This window comes from Onychomys torridus, chromosome 8, assembly GCF_903995425.1.
Source record: "Onychomys torridus chromosome 8, mOncTor1.1, whole genome shotgun sequence".
Lineage (NCBI taxonomy): Eukaryota > Metazoa > Chordata > Mammalia > Rodentia > Cricetidae > Onychomys > Onychomys torridus.
In genome coordinates this window covers 75,191,877-75,211,625 of record NC_050450.1, presented here as the reverse complement: position 1 = coordinate 75,211,625, position 19,749 = coordinate 75,191,877, and the positions used below count along the sequence as shown (strand labels likewise).

Genomic DNA, 19,749 nt, shown 5'->3' with positions numbered 1-19,749 from the left:
CCTGTGTAACTCTTGTCAATACTGTGTTGGTACCGAATAATCTCCAACTGTCTAACAAAGCCAGCGAGACTGGAGTGGGTGCAGTGTGAGGGAACAGAGAAGAGGATCTTTTATGTGGCCAGTGTTTGCTGCTCCCTCCCAGGGCAGCATTGCGCTCATCTTGTGGGAAGCTTTGCTTCAGCCGCTGATGGTGTTTTCCTTTGCTGCCACAGGCTCTGAGAAGCAGCTGTAGGCCTCTACCAGAGAGTCCTTCCTCTGAAGACGTCACCAGTGTGTGGAGCCTGCCGCACACCCACCCCCTGCCAAACCACGGCCTTTACCTGTGTCTTTCGGTGTTTCCCGTGCGACCCGTCCTGCGGGAGTGCCTCGTGGGCTGCCCCAGAGTTTGCCCCACGCTCAGCTGCACCAATGGTGAAGATGACGAGATCCAAGACTTTTCAGGCATACCTGCCCTCCTGCCACCGGACCTACAGCTGCATTCATTGCAGGGCTCACCTGGCCAATCATGATGAACTCATTTCCAAGGTACTGGTTTCCCAGAAGGCCTTCCTTGCCTCCCAGTCAGGGGCCATTTCCTGTTCCTGGGGTCACAGACTTCTAAGCTGTCTCTCATACAGTCTGGAATAATGGCATGCTGTCTTTTAGAAGGGGAGGGCTGACCCACCGGCTGCCCTTTCAATGGAGAATTAACTGAATTGCAGGGACAGAGTAGTGGATCGGTTTATTTTAGAAGTTAGATATCAACCCTGTTGGCGGCTTGGGGGCCTGGCGACTCACACAGTTTTGGAGTCCCTCGGGCCTCCGCATGTCAGGCAAGAACTCTGCCGCAGATCCACCCTCCATCTAAGGTAGCTGCGTTAGCTGAGATGGGAGAGCACCTAGCAAGCCCCGAGGAAAGTTGCGAGGCTTCATGAAAACTTGTCCTTTGGAGAGGAACAAAGTGGCCTGTTGAAAAGCTGAGCCCCTGGCCCGCAGGGACCTTTATATATGCAGTAATGCAGGGTGACATTTGATCATAGCTGAAGAACGAGTCCCTGTTTTCCCAGAGGTGCTTTGACAGCTGCTTCTGAAGTTGGGGCTGGGGGTTACTAATGAATAAACCAAAACCAGGTTCTCAATTGTGTAATGCAGGAACTGAACACTCCAGGCGGCATTCTCAGGGGAGCTGTCTCCCTCCCGGTCCTAGATTCCCAGGGGAGGAGGAACAGGTTTTACTAGGCTAGATGACAGAAAAATCGTGGGAGAATTTCCCCCTTAATAGTATCTTTCCTGAGAAGCTAGCCTCCACACGGCTAAGGGACAGATACTTACGCAGACCCGGCTAAGAAACGTTAGCGATCCCGAACTGTTTATAAGAACTGGCGAAGGCACTCTTTCTTGCCTGCTTCTCCCTGGGTCTGGTAGTCTCAGCCCAAGATGGGTGACATCTCCAGCCAGCAGCTACAAAACATTCCTCTTCATCTGGCTGGCCTGACTGGTATATGAAGGCTGCCCAAACATCCAAGTCTGCGCTCGTAGATCCTGAAATGAGGCCCCAGAACAGAATCTGTTGTTGTGGGTCTCTTCCAGGCTGCTTAGTAACCTACAGGCTCCATCCCTCCAGCCCCCAGGGCCCTGGCTGAACGGTCACCCACTCCACTCTCTTCCGAGTTCCTGAACTGCGTTATTTACACTTCGGCCAGCCTTTGGCTATCTACGATATCATCTTGTTGCAGATTTCTTTTGAGTTTTAGGGTAAACCTTTGACTGGATATTTAGATGTGGGAGGCCATGTCTGTCCATGGGAGAACTAGCCAGTCTCCTGGCATGGAATGTGAGCCAAAAAACTTGTATTTGAGTTGGCGCTGTCTCCTTTCCACAACCTTTTTCTGTAGTCATTTCCAAAATAAGTGTTTCTATCTAGAGAAGCATCTATGGCATCCTTTTAACACGAGGAAGAAGTGTTTTGTGGTGTAAGAAGCCAGGGCTCCCATGCCCTTTAGTGTTCTCTGTGTACTGCAACCTGACACTAAAAATGCTACTCCACCAACCCGGGGACTCTTGACAGTGAGTGGATGGTCAGGTTGTACCAGTGGGGAAGCTATTTCTGCCTACAGGTACTCAGTAGGGTTTCTTGACGAGGAGGTCTTTATTGGAGCTGGGCCTGAAAAGATGGGTGGAAGTTGGATATGCAGAGATGGTCATGGTTTTCGAGGTCACGTTTGCTGTTTTGAGTCAGGAGTTCGGGGCCTTCCATGGCCCTGCCACTTCTTTGTTTTAGTTAGCTGCAGGACACGAGCAGCCGTCCATGGATATGAAGGTGGGGTCTCTCAAGCCTCTGCTGAGAACAGCCCCCCTTTACCCCCTCTCATGTACCCTTCCCCGTCCTTCTGTTGTGTCCCTAGATCAGAATTCGACCCACGGCGATGGTGGTGAATGATCAAATAAATGGACAGATGGGGCCTTGGGAGAAGATGAGGCAGGGGGAAAACAGCTTGGTTGGCTTCGTGTCCTCCTTCCTACCCACCCCTTCTGGGGCAGGAAGGCTCACAAGTCCAGGCCAAAGTCAGCACAGGCTTTGATTTCATTGGCTACAGCCAGTGCACAGATGGGGTGCATTAGGGCTGGATGATTTAAAGAGTTGGGTGAAATGCCTGGCTGGGGAAAGAGTGAGGAAACTGTGCTGGGATTGTACAAAAGACTCCTTTATTTCCCTCTGCAGCCGCCCCCAGCATTAAATAATCTATACATTCTTATGCACGTCTGCCTAATGGAAAGATCATTGCCTCGGCCCCCTCCTTGGAAAAATGAGCCTTTTCTTTTCATGTCCCCCCCCTCCATTTAAGAAAGTTCAAGGAGATAATGTGGCTCCTGTTCTCCCTCTTGACTTAATCTCCTGTACGGTTTCAGAGTCTGGCCAGTAGGAGTTGAGAGCTGGGCAGCAGATAGCAGGCGTGGGGGTTGGGTGGGGTGCAGCGAAGCAATTGAATGAGGCTTTGTACTTGAAATGGGGTCTTTAGTCAGAGAGCTGGACCTTTGTTGGGGGGGGTGTTGCAAAATAAAAGTGAGTCTGACTTTATTATGACATCAAGAGATGCAAAGGTCTAGAGAATAGAGTGTGTATGCCTAGGAAGAACAGGGACTTCAGGTGCCCTTCCTGTTGGCCTGGCTAAGCCGTCAGGGACATGCAGCATTCTAGTTTAAACAGCTAAAGTGCATTGATTCTGGTGGTGGAAAGCTTTGTCCTTCTCAGCTCACTTTCCATACCCAGGAGGTAAGTTGCCAGCAACCAGCTGTCCAACTTCTGAGTCTCCTTTCTTACTCATAAAATGGGCAAAGGGATGTTCGCCGTGTCAGTGGAGTCTGTGAAGGCTGGTGTAACAATGGACCGTCCACAGAAGTGGTTCCTGAACAAACAAATTCACTTCTCACACTTCTGGAGGCCGGAAAACCCCAGATTTGGAAATTTGGCAAACTCAAGTGTCAGAAGGTTTACTTTTCAGTTCACAGATGGCTTCTTGTTGCTGTGTGGCCTTCTATAGCGGGAGGAGCAAAGGATCTTTCTCCAGCCTGTTTATTCATTCTCATATTTTGTGTATGTGTTTGGAGGAAGTCTTACTGAATTGTTTCCCGGCGTGGTCTTTTAACTGCTGGGCTGCTGAAGAAGTCTTGCTTTGGCCTCCCAGGTGTATAGGCCATGAGCCACTGTGCTTGGCTTGTTCTGGCCCCTTTATGCTGACAATAATCTCACTTATGAGGGCTCTGCCCTTGTGGCCTAATAATTTCCTAAAGGCCCAATACATCTATTTCAGTGTGATGGGGTGGGGAGTGGACATTCAGACCATAACAAGGGGCAGGTAACTAGCACTTAGTGTGTGCCTCCATGCACTGTCTCCATAGCAAAGCCTACCTCATTGGGTTGCCACACAGCTCAGATGAGATCAGGGATGCATGGGTGGTTTGTAAATGACAGAGATCCTTGCAGTATAAAGTTGTTTCATTTCTTCTCTTGGCCTTATCATCCAAAATGTAAAGCGGGGAGTAGGTTGGAGGGGTATTCCACTTAATAGTCATGAATTTTCCATTAAGACCTGGTGAATAGGCCTTGGGTGTATGGAAGGGACAGTTGATAGCCTAATGTGTCTATAGGAAGTAACACAGCCCTTGGTCTGTGGGAGGGGAGAACTTTGAATTGATAATAGAACTATCTAGGGAATGTGCTGAGGCGTCCTACAGTCTTTCCCTTAGAGGGTGTTGTGGTCTACATGCTGGGGTGTTTGTCTGCAGAGGTATTTTGAGTTGGCATGAGGAATTGCTCGCTCTATTGTTTCTTAATTGTCAGCCCTAGCATAAAAATACTTTGGTTCTAAAATATCAGTGGTTTCCACTAGATCAGTGAGTCTGTCCATCTGTCTGCCTTAACCTCCCAAGCAGTCGAGATCTACAGGCCCCTGCCACCAAGTCCAGCTTCACAAAGCTTTTGTGCAGAGGCCTTCCTTGCCTCCTTCTTCCTGCCAACCCTCAAATGAACAGTAGGGCGTCTGAGAACTTGGGACTTCATTCCGAGACTTGATCCTTATCGGAAGGGCGTTCTGGGATGCTGTTGAGTGGGTGTCCCGGGCAGGTGGAAGGAAGAAGAAATATTTTGCACACCACCCAACCTGCTTGTTACTATTTCGTTGGATCTGTGGGTCTGTTTATTTTCTGGAGACAGGTGCTCCAGGACTGCAGACTGTCTAGTCTTGGTGAGGAAACCCTTCAGGGTGTGGCAGTGACCAGCCTTAGGTCGGTCACAGCACTCTGAACCAGGGATCTCTGTCTCAGCCTGGGCCATGTTCTGTGCAAGGAGCCCTGAGCTGACTTGCCTTCTGGCTCCCAACAATCCTGAGGCTGGGAACTCAGGAGGCAGGTTTTGTTCCTTGTGGGGTTCCTTGAGCTGGCTCTGGTGGCGTTTGGACACTTGGTTCCTGCTAGGCGATTAGAGGTAGGTAGCATTGCTTTGAGAAGAGGAGAAGGAAGGCCCTATGTGCTGAAGCTGCGTGAGCTGGTGGCTGCTAAAGGCTGAGCTGACCTTAGTGTCCCACCTGTGCCTTTGAGCCCTAGGGTTCTACACCTGTGGTTCCCAGCAAGACTCTTTGACCTCTCCAACACAGTGGCTTAAGAGGTTGCAGATGTGGTGGGTGCTGATGTGGTGGTACAGCGATCTCTTTCATCTGCTGACAGTCCTGTCAAGGCAGAGCTTTGTTTTTCCTAGTTTCTCCTGCCCACCATCTTATGCTTGTGGTGGTGGTGGTTGGGGGCAGGGCAGGGGCGCACACCTTTAATCCCATCCCAGCTCTTGGAAAGCAGAGGCAGGCGGATCTCTGAGTCCAAGGCCAGCCTGGTCTATGGAGCCAGTTCCCAGGACAGCCAGGGCTACACAGAGAAACTGTCTCAGAACAAAAACACAACTACTCTGAAACAGTGGTTCCCAACCTTCCTGATGCTGTGACCCTTTAATACAATTCCTCATGTTGTAGTGACCCCAACCATAAAGTTATTTTCATTGCTACTTCATAACTAATTTTGCCACTGTTATGAATCATAAGTGTCTGATATTCAGGATATCTGACCCCCATGAAAGGATTGTGTGACCCCCCCAAAAAGGGGTCACATCCCATAGGTTGAGAACTGATTTTGTAAAGTATTAAGGTCCTGGGGCTGAGCATGCAGCTCAGTTAGTTGGTAGAGTGCTTGCCTAGCATATAGGAAGCCCTAAGTTGGATCCCCAGAACCACAGAAATATGGCAGTCTGTGCATGTAATTCCAGCACTAGGGAGTTGGAGACAGAAGGGGCAGGAAGTTCAGAAGTCATCTTTGGCTACATAGCTGGTTGAAGCTGGCCTGAACTACATGAACTCCTGTCTCAAAAGGGGAAAAAAAATACATGAAGATTATAGGAGTAGACAAAATGCCTGCATTTCCTTTTCTTTAGGTAAACCCAAAAGCAGCGTAGACACTGGGGTGTGAGACCGGTGCCCATGCTTTCCCGTGAAACACAGGAACTCACAAGGAATGGATCCATATATTGGGGCTCTCACTGAGCTTCTCTGGCTTGCAAATTATGTTGAACTCTCAATGTGAGGGTGTGTGCTTGCCTGAATGTATGTTATCACATGTGTGTCCGGTGCCCGAGGAAGGCGCTCAGAACTGGGCTCTGGTCCTTTGCAAGGCTAACCAATGCTCCTAACTGCTAAGCCATCGCACTAGCCTCTTGCAATTTTTTTTTATCCTATGGATGTATGCTCTATTGGTTTTTTTAAATTGAAATAAAATTAGTATTTCTATTTTGACAATGGGGAGAAAACAGGATTGAAGCTTAATCTATAAATATCTATCATAGGAGTTTTTAGCATACTGGGGCTCTGGTTCTACCCGGTAATTAGAGGGCTCTTAGAATCGGGCTCTTAGAATCGGTGTAGCCTAGTTGGGAGTCTTGTGCCTTTGAATCTTTAAAAAAAAAGTTCTCTCTCCCTTCCTTCCTCCATTCCTCTCTTACTCCCCGTCCCTCCCTCCCCTTCCCTCTCTGTATATGTGTGTGTGTGTGTGTCTGTCTATATGTATATCTCTGTGCATCTATGCCTGTGATTTTGTGTGGGGCCAGCAGTCAGTCTCCATTGTTGCCCCTCAGCTGCTGCCCACCTTGTCTCTTCCTGGCCTTGACCTCAATAATTAGGCTTGGCTGGCTGGCTGGCCAAGATTCCTAGGAACCCCAGGAATCTTCCTGTCTCTGTCTCCCAGTGCTGGAATTACAAGTGCGTACCACCACACCTAGCTTTTTTCTCTCTCTCACACCCAGCTTTTTATATGTATTATGATATTCAAACTCAGGTCCCCATGCTTAGGATATCTAGGTCCTTATCTCCTTAGCAGCACCATTTGTGAGCTATACCCAAAGCTTATTCCAGTTTTAACCAGTTAGGCTTTGTAAAGGGAATCACATTTCCAACCTGAAATTATTTCCTTCATTTCAAGTGTTTACTCTGCAAAAGCCCTGTCTCCTCTGAATGAAGTATTAGCTCATTCATACTTCTCCAGAGCTGTCTGCTGACCACCTAAGAAGGTGTCTGTGTGTGTGTGTGTGTGTGTGTGTGTGTGTGTGTGTGTGTGGTAAAAGTGAGCTGAGTAGGCAAATCTCTGAACCAAGTGACTTGATTGGATTTCAGCACTTGCTAAGAAGCTATTTGGAACTGTAAACATTGTACTTAATGGTGAGTTCAGGGTGAGCTGAGCCCATGGAAGAGGCTTATCCTGTCACGACAGTGGGGACCGAGACAGTTATCACCAGTATGATGACACCTGTTTCCCATTAGCCTGTGTGTTACTTGAGATGGTTATGATATCATGTTATCTCTAGCATGGTTTTTTAAGATGGCAGATTTCCTACTAGTAAAATATTAGCACCACAAGGTGGGCTTTCACTAGGGAGTCCCAATCTAGGGTCTGTGGACTGACTAAAAGAATCCCTGAAATTACGTGGGTAATCAATCATATACACATGTGTATTTCTAAGGAAGATAACTTCCATCAGGTACTTGAAGTTGTTGATTGAACAAGAAACCAGCTAAACCCCTACCTGCATAGAGAGTTAGGTTCTGTGCATACTTGAAAGACGTGCCCATGAACCAGGTGTGGTGGCACTTGCCTGGCAATCCCAGCGCTTAGGAAACCAAGGCAGGAGAATACCACCCACTGTTCTTATAAGCTTGTAGAAAAAGGGCCATGGAGCGAGCATGCAGGGAGAGGCCATTCTTCTAGGTTAGTAAGTGTGTGAAAACAGATTGAAGGAGTAGGTTGAAGCCAGATTGTTGGAAGTTCAGGCTTCATCCTGTTGGCAGTTTGATGTTACTGAAGACTAGCTAAGTCATGCTGTGGCCAGCTTGTGATGCATGTTGCTGTCATTTGGAAGATGAGCTGCTGAGGGGGAGGGGAGACTGAAGTGGCCACTTGATTATGTCCACTCACTGCTGCACTGCTGTGGTCCGAATGTTCTGGAAACTGCATGGTAATTGAGGACCCACTGCTGCACTGCTGTGGTCTGAATGTTCTGGAAACTGCATGGTAATTGAGGACCCACTGTGGACCGCTGCTTGGCAGAAAATGTGCAGTCAGTGGTTGAAACAATGAACCCCTGCACTTTTTGGCATGAACAGGGTATCAGTTCCGGGTCTTAAGTCTTTAGCTGAGCATCATGGTTGCTCCCTGGTAAAATGAATGACCTGGTATATGTCCTGCTGCTCACTGGTCTGTTATCCAGAGGGGTTCTGGGGATGAGGACTGATAATCTCTGTGTGTTTCGCTGCAGACTACAGGGAGCTGGAATACAAATCTGCTCAAATGGGATCCTTTCTGTGTGGGTATTTTAAACACCAAAAAGAGATGTTGACTTGACTGAATGAGGCATGTCCTGCAAGCCTGCTCTGTGGCTTACAAATAAATGCCTGCAGGTTTTATCCTAAGATGTTTGGACACTTAGTGAGGTCCCAGGTACTTATAAGCTAGTGTCTCCACTCAAAATACACAGGGAGATACACACACACACACACACACACACACACACACACACACACACACACAATATATGTATATTTTAGAGACAGGGTCTTGCTCTGTAGCCCAGGCTAGCCTAGAAATCCCTTGCAGGTACTCTCCTGCCTGCTTCAGTCTCAAGTGCATGCAGGTAGGCATAAACTACCACTCCTGGTGAGAAACTTCTCAGGAGTGTTCATGTTGGTGAACAAGACTTAGCAGCTGTAGGGACTACTCCTCTCTTGTAATTTTGTTTTAGCTCAGGCTCTCCCTATGGCCATTGCTGGTGTGGCTGCTGTCCACTGTTTCTTGTACAGTTTCTTCAGTGATAATTCCATTTCCTTTATTGGATCCCTCCCCGCTTGTACAGACAGTCTTGCTAGTTCCTCAGTGTTGCCTTAGCCTGCCTGGTGCTAGGATTGTAGGGGTGGAATCCTAGATCCAGCCTGAATACTACTTTAAACACTCATCGAGGTACTAGGGATGAGGAGAAGAAACCAGTATGATTCCTGTAGTGAGAGCCAGAGATCTTAGTAGGTGAGATGTGGAATGTAAGGCTCTCTGCAGAGGGCAGAAGAAGGTTGCAGAGGAGATTGGTTTGGGCACCATTTTTAACAAAAGGACTGAAAATCCCCATTGCTGCCGCTTGCTCTCTGTTGTGTGTGTCTGTCAGACTCTCCAGATGTGTCGTTCCTTTCGTTAATTTACGACACCTCTTCTAGGCAGGCACCCCTCCTAGGTAGGCAAGGTTACAGAGGAGTCAGATAGGCCAGTCTGGATCTGCTCAGTCCTTTTCACCATAGCCTGTCTGTGTGGCCTGGGCAGCTCCTTTGGCATTGGCTGACCTATGATTGTGTAGAAGTTTTGGTGGTAGATCCTTCTTCCTCTGTTGCTGACACAGCCCATGCCTGGGGAATCTCTCGTTTCTCCACTTAACTTCCACACATTGGAGTGGTGGTGGACCCTGGAAAAGAACCGAGCGCCTCACCCATGCTAGGCAGGCATCTTGCTACTACTTGAAATCTCTGGGACTCTACTGGTTCTTGAAGAGCACCTAAGGAGCTTTCCTTCCTAGGAGCTCTGCCCTGCCTGTAAGATTCTGTCCCTGCTTTGTCCCTGCTTTGTCCCTGCTTTGTCCCTGCTTTGTCCCTGCTTTGAATTGTTATAGACCTACCTGGGTTTTATATCACACCCCAACCCCAGAGTCTCACTATGGCCCAGGCAGGCTGGATCCTCCTGTCTCAGCCTCAGTTGTTGGCATACAGAGTCCGCACCACCACACCCAGCAGGTGCACTTTTCATGCGGAATTGCCTTGTTTCCTAATGAGATTCTGAATGCTCTCAGAATTTTAGAACCAAATGCCTTTGAACCTGAGCCTTCTCATTTTAGGAATTGGGAAGCCAAGGCCCAGAGAGAAGCGCAGGACCTTTGGATTTTATTCCCTGCCCACCACTTACTGCCTTGCACATAACGAGTGCTTATAAGTGCTGGGTGTAGCCCCTGCAGCGGGGGAAATGAAGGTGTCAGTCTGTGCTCTTCCAAGACTGCTCCTCGCTGGCCCTCCTTTTTCCTACATGTGTCTAAACAAGTGCAGTTAAGTTCCCTCCGGACCCCCACCCCCACCCCCACCAAGGCTGCAGTGAGGTGTGAGCCAGCCCAGCAGCGTTCAGATCTCTTGGCTGTTCACTTGGTAGTCTGTGCAGATTAACTGACTTTGGTGTAATGACAGAACAAGAGGAATAGGACCAGAGACAGATGTGCGACAGATGTGCGGTTGAAGTTTTAGGGAAATTGAGTGAGGTGAAAAGTAGTGTTTATTTACAGTGTGTGAGATAAAGTCCCTGCTTACCAGCAGGCAGCCTCTGCTATTTGTCAAGATTTGCTGAGTAAAATCAGATGGAATGTGACATTCGTATATAACCAGGAGTTATATTTTCTCCCCCCCCCCCAGGCTTAGCCACTGCATGCGTCTTCCCAGGCCTTTGCAGTCTTTACAGCTCCAAGGCCTTGCCTCTAGGCAGCAGAGAGGCTCCCACCTGCCCCGCTAATCTCTCTGTCAAGTAAGTTCGGGTCTTTTTGTGTTGACCCACTTCAGTCTGCTGTGACAGCCGCTGCTCTAGCATCTGGAGGAGGGTTTCCAGGCTGATGTTGCTCCCGAGCTATGAATCGCTTGCCAGTTTGCCTCATTCTGTGAGACTGCTGGGTGGGGGCTCTTTGAAAAAGAGACGCTTTCTTTATCTTAAAAAACAAAGCAAAACAAAAACTGATATCTTTGTTCTCAGAGTTCGACAAAACTCCGGAGGGGAGGGTCTGACCTGGTGATCCTAAGTATTATCTTTGAGGTCAGGGCTGCCAAGCTCTGTTCTCTCCCCTCCCTGGCCTATGGCTGGTGTCTGGGCACTGAGTCAGAGGAGGGGGGGGATGGGGTGGTGGAGATAGCTCCACCAGCTGCTGCTAAAAACAGCAGCATCTACTCGTCCACATATACCCTCTCTAGACTACAGGAGTGTCAGGCCATATAGCAGATAGTGTTGGTCCAGCTTTCCCTATGGCTCCTTTCACTTTGGATCTTTTTTGGGGGGTGGGGGGGGGCAACCTGTAACCATCAGAAGGAAAATTGCCCAACTTTGAGAAGTTAGGAGCCCCCTTTTCTTTCCTTTTAGAGTTGGCCCCATTAAGAACATTTTTTCATTGTTCTTTTTCTCTCTTTTTTTAAGCATCAGTTTCTCAACAGATGGATGTTGAGAGATTATGTGAGCAAGAGCAGCAGGAGACCTGCTGCTTCCTGTGAGCCCTGTTCCATAGCCGTTAGACTCTGGGCATGTGGAGCAGACAGAGGTAAAAGCCTTAGCCTCACTGAGTGGTCCACAGGACCCTTGGGCAGCCAGAATGGGAGTCCTCACCCTGGGCCTAATCCCAGATTTGATCTGGGGTACCGAGAAGCCAGTGTTTCCATGCTGTTTTTAGTTCGGATTGTCTTTACCCAAGGTGTCCCAGTGCGTTCAGCTTCCCTCCTGACTATCGTGTGCTGCCTGCCGCAGCCTGTGCTAGCTTAGTCTAGCAAAACTGCCTGCTGTTGCTTCTGTTTGGGGAGACTGTCCGTGCTCAGGGAGGGCCAGGACTCTCCCTGTTGGCTAGTGGCTGCTTTGTTCATAACTCTGGACCTCCTCAAAGTTCCCCCCACCCCCGTTTACTCCTCATGGTCGCCTCTTCTTCACTCTCCATGCCGAAAGCTCCAAATGACAGGTAGGGCACTGAGGGGCTTTGTTTATTCCAGACAGATTCACCCAGGAACCCTAAGGGGAAGAAGCAAATGAAATCCTATTTCTCCATCCTCCCTTAGCAGGAGAAGGAAGCACCGCAGAATATATCTGTGGGGGAGGAAAGCTCCTCCCTGCCTGTCTGCTTCTCTGTGAAAACAACAGGCCATTCCGCCCTGGGCACTGAGAGGTGGGGGTGCTGGGTAAGTACACGAGGAAGAAGGAAAGCCGATAAGATAAGCCCTGGCACATCTAGGTCACCAGGCTGCTGCCAGCCACCTGTGTGATTGGTCACCTTGAAACCGACAGGGGATGGACCTTGGTCAGGGCTAGACTGGCAGACTTCCCATGCCTCGGTTTTTTCAATAAACATTTATTGAGCACCATTAGGTGCCAGGTCATGTGCTAGGTATTTCGGGCTCCTGTGTGTCTCTGACAGGCTTGTGTGGATCCCAGACTTGCAACCAGTGCTAAAAAAAGAAATGACTTCATTCAAAAAAAAAAAAAAGCTTGTGAAGGGAGTTGGGGGTGAGAGTGAGGAGCCTGTCCCCAAGAGGGAGGGGCTCTCTGGAGTCTTGATCTTTTCTTCTTTGGGTTAAAGCCAGGGGTCTGCAAGACTTTAAAGAGAGACCGGATAGTAAACATTAGGCTTTGCTGAGTCCCTAGTCTTAATGGCCAGCCTCGGTACCGGAGAAAACATGAACAAAGAGGCAGAGGTCCACTGAAACTTCCTTTACCAAAAGCAGGGGTGGCCCTGGGCTTCCAGGCCTTGCTAATGCCTGGGCTCGATGTTTGAAATGACTGTGGTGAAGTGAACATTGGGGACTTGACTCTCCGTTGACATGGCTCGTGCGGGGATCGAGGCAACTGTGGAGAATCCCCTTCCACTGGCTCGAGCCATTCAGTGCCCACAGGTTCCCACCATAGGTCAAGTTGGTAACTACGCCAGACAGTGTACCTGGGCTCCTCACTCTAACTGGGAAACATCGTGTAGCCCTGTTGGGTCAAGAGTCAGCGGTACCATTTTCAAACTCCTGAATGGAAGGGCTAAGTCACTTCTGCTTCAGGCCTAGACTAAATTTTCAGTGTTGTATTGGACAAATGTCTTAACCTCCCTGATGGCTGAGTACACAGTGAACACTGCTGTGTGAAGCCCTGGGCTATAGAGGTGGCCAGGATATCATTAATGCCTGAAGACAGCTTACGTTCTAGTGCAAAAAAGACAAGCAGCTAAGCTGTTATAAAGTGGGTTGAAACAGGCTTTTTTGAGTACCCGATTGTTCTGTATACTGTTCTTTCTATATACGCTGTAGCTGCACGCATAAGACGAGATGCCGTTCTGAGCTGCGATACTGTGTCTTAGAGAAAAATCAAGCCCGGAGAACCATAGGGAAGCCAAAGGGCACAGCGTGTTACAGGGGAGCAAGAGGTCAAGAGGTGTGGGTCTCAGGGTGCACGAGGCCGTGCTGTGGAGTTTAGACTCCATTCTATGTGCTGTAGGGAACCACTAAACGGCTTGAAGGGAGGGGACAATAGGATTTGATGAGAATTGGAGAATATTACAGCATGGCTTGTTTCAGGAGCATCAGCTTCTGTAAACTGGTGGTCTTGAGCTGTGACTGGCATTGTTGATAGTATATAGCAGTTGGTAAAGCATTGATAATGTGTCACGGCTGTTGATAGTTAATAATAATAATCAGGCTCCACCCCTCTCTGATGATGCCGCTAGCTAAACAGCAGTCAGGTAAATCATTTGCAAACTACAAGAAGCCAAGGACTTTGAGTGGCAGACCTGTAGTGACCCGGAGGCTCACAGGGCCTGGGCACTGTTGTTTAGCATCATGTCCCTAACTTCTTGAGTGAGGGTGCCTGGATTGAAAGCTGGCAATTGTAGCCCCAACTTGGAACCGTTTTTTTAAAGTACAGTTTTTCGAGACAGGGTTTCTCTGTGTAGTTTTGGTCCCTATCCTGGATCTCGTTCTGTAGACCAGGTTGGCCTTGAACTCACAGACATCAACTTGCCTCTGCCCCCTAAGTGCTAGGATTAAAGGCTTGTGCCACCACCCACCCCCGGCTGGAAGCTTTTTCTATTACTTAAATATATCACATTTATTTGTGTGTGTGCATGCAGTGAATTTGCCTGTGGGAGAATATGTAAAAAGGCCAGGGGCTTGGAGCTTGGTAATTTGGCTAGGCTGGCCAGCTGTGAGTCCCCCAAATCTTCCTGTTTCCCAGCCATACCCCTCCCCCCAATTCTTCGACTACTCACCACCGCTGGGGTAGAGGTGCGTGCTGCCATACCTGGCTGTTCTGTGGATGCTGCTGCTTCCAGCACAGCAATCACTTTACCACAGACGCAGCAGAAGCAGCTCCTTAGCCCTTATTTGGCTTTTTTTTTTTTTTTTTTTTTGAGCTGAGGATCGAACCCAGGGCCTTGCGCTTGCTAGGCAAGCACTCTACCACTGAGCTAAATCCCCAACCCCCTATTTGGCTTTTTAAAGACAAGGACTTACCATATAGCCTAGACAGGCCTTGAACTCGAGATGGTTCTGTCTCTACCTCCAGGTGTGGACCAGCAGGCCTGGTTCTGTTTATTTCTCTTATAACCTTTCTTTTTCTGTGCGTGTGAGGGCTGAAGTATATATTTGAGTGTACCTGCTGCATCTCATGTGCGGAGGTCAGAGGACAGCTTGAAGGTGTCAGTACTTTCCTACCATGTGGGTTTTAGAAGTCAGGATATCAGGCTTCATGGTGAACGCCGTTCTCACCAGCCCCTATTTTTTTTTTTTTTTAAATAGGGTTTTCTGGCTCGTTTCCATGGCACAGGAGAGGATGGAGAGGGAACACATGATCCTCGGCAGGGGTAGAGAGTAACCTTTCTTAAATTGTTTGCTGATTAACTCCCTTCTTTCCTGAAACTAGATGAGAAGAGGAAACCGGGAGTCAGCAGGACTTGGGAGCCTTAATGAACTGTGGTCCAACTAGGTCAGGGGAGTGTGACCTTTGAGTGCTCCCCCCACCCTCCCAGACGTGTATGCCCCAGCTCACTGGAGCAGAGTTCCCCCACCACTGGGTGGGGGGGCGGGTTGGGATTCCAGCACCCAGCCAAGGGCATCTGTGCTTCTGTGAAGCATAGCCCTGCCTGTTCGCTCCCTTCCTCCCTGGCACTCTGGCCCTACTGGAGCTGGTGTTGAGTTGCCCCGATACCCAGTCTCCTATTTCACATCCTTAGGCTGAGATCATGCAGCCAAGTGCTCTTCCCTTTCTACTTGCCTCTCACTGATAGATAAGCTCCTTGGGGAAGGGGGTGAAGAGTGGAGAGGTAGCTACCCCCCCCCCCTTAGACCCCTTTGTCAGTGGGCACAGTGCCCTGAAGCTCCCCAGCCCTGTGTTGGGTAGGGTGGCGGTGACTCGCTGCCTAGCTCCAGGCCTTTGCTGGCAGATGGAGTCTGGCTTGGCTGGCACCCAGTTGTACATATGCTGAGGCTTTACCTTCGGGTGGAAACAGGAGGCTGAACTTGGAGTCAAGAGACAAGGGAACTCTGTTTGAGGTGGCTCCCTGAACCAGGTTCTTTTGCATACATAATGTACCCTGGGTATGCCAGATCCCCTGTCCTGTCCCCTGGGCTGGGCTGAACTGAGACCTGAGTGTGGCTGAAACAAGGGGGAGAAGAAGCCAGTGGACAAAATGTTCCTGCTTTTGGAGGCCTGGGTCCTTGGGGACTGAGATGAAGCATCTCCCCTTTCCATAGACTGAGTAAGAAATGAGGTTTCTACCCAGCTGCACGGGTTTCAGTTTACCCCGTGAGGTCAACGGGAGTTAAGATGGTAGCAGGGAGCAAGTCCACACACTCCCTCCAGGCCTGCTCTGGAGAGTACCCACATATACCCAGGCCAAGATGTCCTCCTGCTACCCAGTACCTGGAACCTGGCTGTAGAGATCACCAAGTTACCTAATAGCTTTGATGACCTAATCAGTCTCAAGATGACTTTCTCATGGCTATCAAAGATGACTTGTGGGTCCGGTCCAGAGTGACAGAAGCCAAGAGCCAGTCCTCCATGTCTACACTGGTCTTGAGTATCCAATGTTTTCAAATGTGTATAGAAAGGTGGCAATTAGATGTTTGTCTCAGAATAACCCCAGCCTCTGCATTCTCCCAGGAGCCCTAGCCCAGGGAAGATGATTAAAAATAGATCTGAGTAGTACTTCCTGCCTGGCAGATGCTGACAGCAAATGCTAGGCCTTGTGGCTGACCTTTCTTCTGAAATCTGCTCTGTTTCCATGATGCTAATTGAGTCCCTTGCTAGACCTCATCAGAGACTGACTGACTGCAGAACATCAGGGCTTGCTGTCCTGGCCCCACTCAGGGAGCATTGTGAAAGCAAGCGCTATAGTGTATGAAACACGTGGTCCAACTGGCTGGTCCTTGTTTAAAAACTAACAAGTTCGGCTTTCCGGTGTACCACCCTTCTGTTAGCTATGGCACACCTCCACCCCTGTCAGTGATGTTGAGGAGTAAGGGAGCCATACGAATACCCAGTGTTTGGAAGTATACAGAGTAAACAGGGTGTCTCACAGACAAAATGTGGATGGCTGAAAGGGGTCAGGGGGCCTCTCTTGGGGTCTAAGAGTGGCCCAGATCCCATCCACTACTGCCTTTCCTATCCATGACATGCAGATAATAACCATCTAAATAGTCTCTGGGTTACCCTGAGAATTATGAGTGCTTAGAGGCCTTCACCAGAGGCCCAGCAGCTAAAGGTATCTCTTTACATAGTGGGAGGAGAGAACCAATGCCTGCAGACTGTCTTCTGACCTCCACATGCACACCGCATTCCCATAATAAACGAATACATGTAAAAACAATTGCTGAAGAGCATGCCCCAAGGGTATGACATTGTGGGAACTGTAAGGGAGTCTTCATTTTGCCACAAATGGTTCATTCTGTACTCACTCAGATGACGGGGGGGGGGTGGGGTGGGGGTGTCAACTAGTTAAGGGTTCCTGTTATATATTCACAGCAAGGTCCTGTCTTAATTGTCTTGAACATTTGTCTAGGTTCCTACACACACACAGGGTTTCTCTGTGTAGCCTTGGCTGTTCTGGAACTCTCTTTGTAGCCCAGGCTGTCCTTGAACTCACAGAGATCCACCTGCCTCTGCCTCCTGAGTGCTGAGATTTAAACTTTTAACAGCCACAGTGTGTTAGTAGGTTTTATTTATGTATTTTAGGCCTGTCTCCTGCTCGCACAGATTGTAATAAGCACCTTCAGGACACAGGTGACTAGCTAAAGATCTTCCAGAGTACCCAGCAGGTCTTGCTGATTTAAATAAAGAGCACTAGCATGTTCATGTGACCATACCCCGTGATTTTGAGCTCCTCCCTCGCTCCCTGGCCATTTAGAAATCCTTAGTTCTTTATTTTCATAGACTTCATAGATCAGCACCTTTTCTTTTGACTAGGAAATGATTTTTCAGTGCCTGATAATTCACAGTGAGTCCAATACACTCTCTCTCTCTCTCTCTCTCCCCCCCCTCCCTCCCTCCCTCTCTCCTTTTTCTTTTTTTCCCTGAGACAGGGTTTTTACTGTGTAACTTTGGAGCCTGGCCTGGAACTCAATCTGTTGTTGAGCAGGCTGGCCTTGAACTCACAGAGATCCACCAAGTACAGGGATTAAAAGTGCACCACCACCACTGGTGAGCCCAGTACTTTCATGTTGGCCCAAGAAGAAAGATGAACACCGGATTATATGGCAGGAATTTCGATTTCTTCACCTGAATTTGAGCCCTAAGCCAGGGGATCATCAGAGAGGCCAGCCAGTGGGCAGGCAGCAAAGACACATAAAGAGGAGGTTTACCAACATGAGCAAAGAGGTCTTAACTCTGAGTCAGAAGTGTCCTGTGTTCAGGTGGCAGGAAAGAACACATTCACCAGCTGCCTTTAGTTCATACAACCAACCTGAAGCACAGTTAATGGTTGTAAGTCCTTGTACGAGGATTAGCATTTCCAGGGGAGGAGGTATTTAGCATTTAGGGCTGAAAATGAGATAAAGAAGCATAGAGCACAGGCAGGGAGATGTAAAGCCAAGTGAGGCACAGAAAATGAATGGAAAGGATAGTTGAAGGAAAGTAGATGCTGCCATGCCATTGCACAGAGGAGGAACTTGGAACCAGAGACATAAGCTCCGGGCAAAGTACTCGAACCAGGAATTAAGTCTGCTTACCCAAGCACGGTCATGTGTCAGCAGAGTATTTCTGAGAAATTTCTCCCTAGAGTTCAGCCTTGTACAGACATCACAGGGCACTTACACAAACCTAGATGGTTGTTAGGTCACCAGGCATTCCACTCTTAGGGGACTGACTGCTATTTATACACACACACACACACACACACACACACACACACACACACACACATTATATATAGCCATGGATAGCCTGGAAGTAACCATGTAGACCACAGTAGCCTAGAACTCAGATCTAGCTGCGTCTGCCTTCCAGGTGCTGGGATTAAAGGTATGTGCCAGCTGGCCTAGTGATACTTCTTTTATTACACCAAACTGCTGAACGTTTAGTCCATAGATGCTTGATGTATGCACAAAGAACTTCAGATAGACAACCCCGAGGATGTAAGGCCAGAAATCTAGGCAGCTCTAAGGTGCAAGGGCTCACTTAGCTCATTGAAGGAATTTGGTGGTGAAGGGCCAGTTGGCTGTAGAAGGGGCTTACTCAGAAGGTAGAGAGTTTGCTCTAAAAAGTATTGGGAGATTTGGTTGCAATGAGGGCAAGAGCCGTGTAGGTCTGTGAAATAAACACAATGAAGTTCTATGTGTTTGGAGGATGCCCAGTACCCTCAAATCACAGCCCACTACAGGGGCTTTCAAGGGACTGTGGTTACTGGAGCGTTTGCTATACAAGCCCCGAGCAGCCTTCTAATCCTTCTTTGCCAGCGAAAGGATTTTTAAGGAGCTAAGAAGCTAAAAACTAACTTCTTAGCTTTGAATTATTTATTTCAAGTGTTGTGAAATAATCTTTCAGTGGTGAGCTGGAAAAGCTGTTTTTAGTCTAGGGCGTAGAACATTCCCTGGGTGGTCCTCAGTCAGCCTTATACATGGTAGGTCCATAAATCAAGGGGTTTTTTTTGTTTCGTTTTCTTTTTTTCTTTTTTTTCATTTACTCAAGAGTGAATCAAACTCTGAGGCAGATTGCCGTAATCAACTCACAGGGAGCTGACTGGTAAGCCAGAATTCGAATTCATTAATGTTCAGTGCTTGAACTCTGTGTTATCTTCCTGGAAGGGAAACCCACTTGAGCGAGAGAATTAAATTTAGACCATCAAGTAAATATGGCATCAGAGCAGAGGCATTTGAATAGCCTATGAGATTTCATCAGTTCTGACCAATAGACCCATCATCCTTCTCTCATTAAAGAAGAGATCACTTTCCTCAGTGAACACCTGCTAGGGAAATCTTGGGATGCAAACTCAGAAGGCTTCCATAATGACCTTGACTTAAGGAGTTGGGTGAGGCTGGGAGGTTCCTGAAGTGGCTTTGGACTTCCCTTGTTCTGCTTTGGAGGTGAAATCCATAATGTGCATCAACCACACCCCCATGCCCAATGTACATTTGAGACTGATTCCCTTCTTGGTAGGAGGCCATGTGCACCACACCCTTGTCACCCCACATTTGTGCTCCCCCAGATTTTAGAGCTGATGGCCTACGTCTCTGGTGGTGGTGTTTGACCCTAGACCTATTTCTTAAGCACTCTGTGTTTTCTACATCTGTAAAGTGGGGGCAATTTAACCTTTCCTCATTGTATTGCTTAGAGGTCTGTGTGTGTTTGGATCACAGTGTGAATCATGTGGCACATAGTCAGTGTGATCCATGACTGTTACTTTTTTTTCCCCCAAGACAGGGTTTCTTCTATAGCTTTGGAGGCTGT

At 48.5% G+C, this 19,749-nt stretch overlaps 1 protein-coding gene across 1 annotated transcript in view; it reads left to right on the top strand.

Annotated features, from left to right (window-relative positions):
• Positions 1 to 235: 235 nt before the first annotated feature.
• Positions 236 to 19,749, top strand: part of Ypel2 (yippee like 2) — a 31,888-nt gene continuing 12,374 nt past the window's right edge. The window contains exon 1 of the mRNA XM_036196670.1: positions 236 to 525. Coding sequence (XP_036052563.1) covers positions 409 to 525 — 117 coding nt within the window. The 5' untranslated portion in view covers positions 236 to 408. The remainder of the gene's footprint in view (positions 526 to 19,749) is intronic.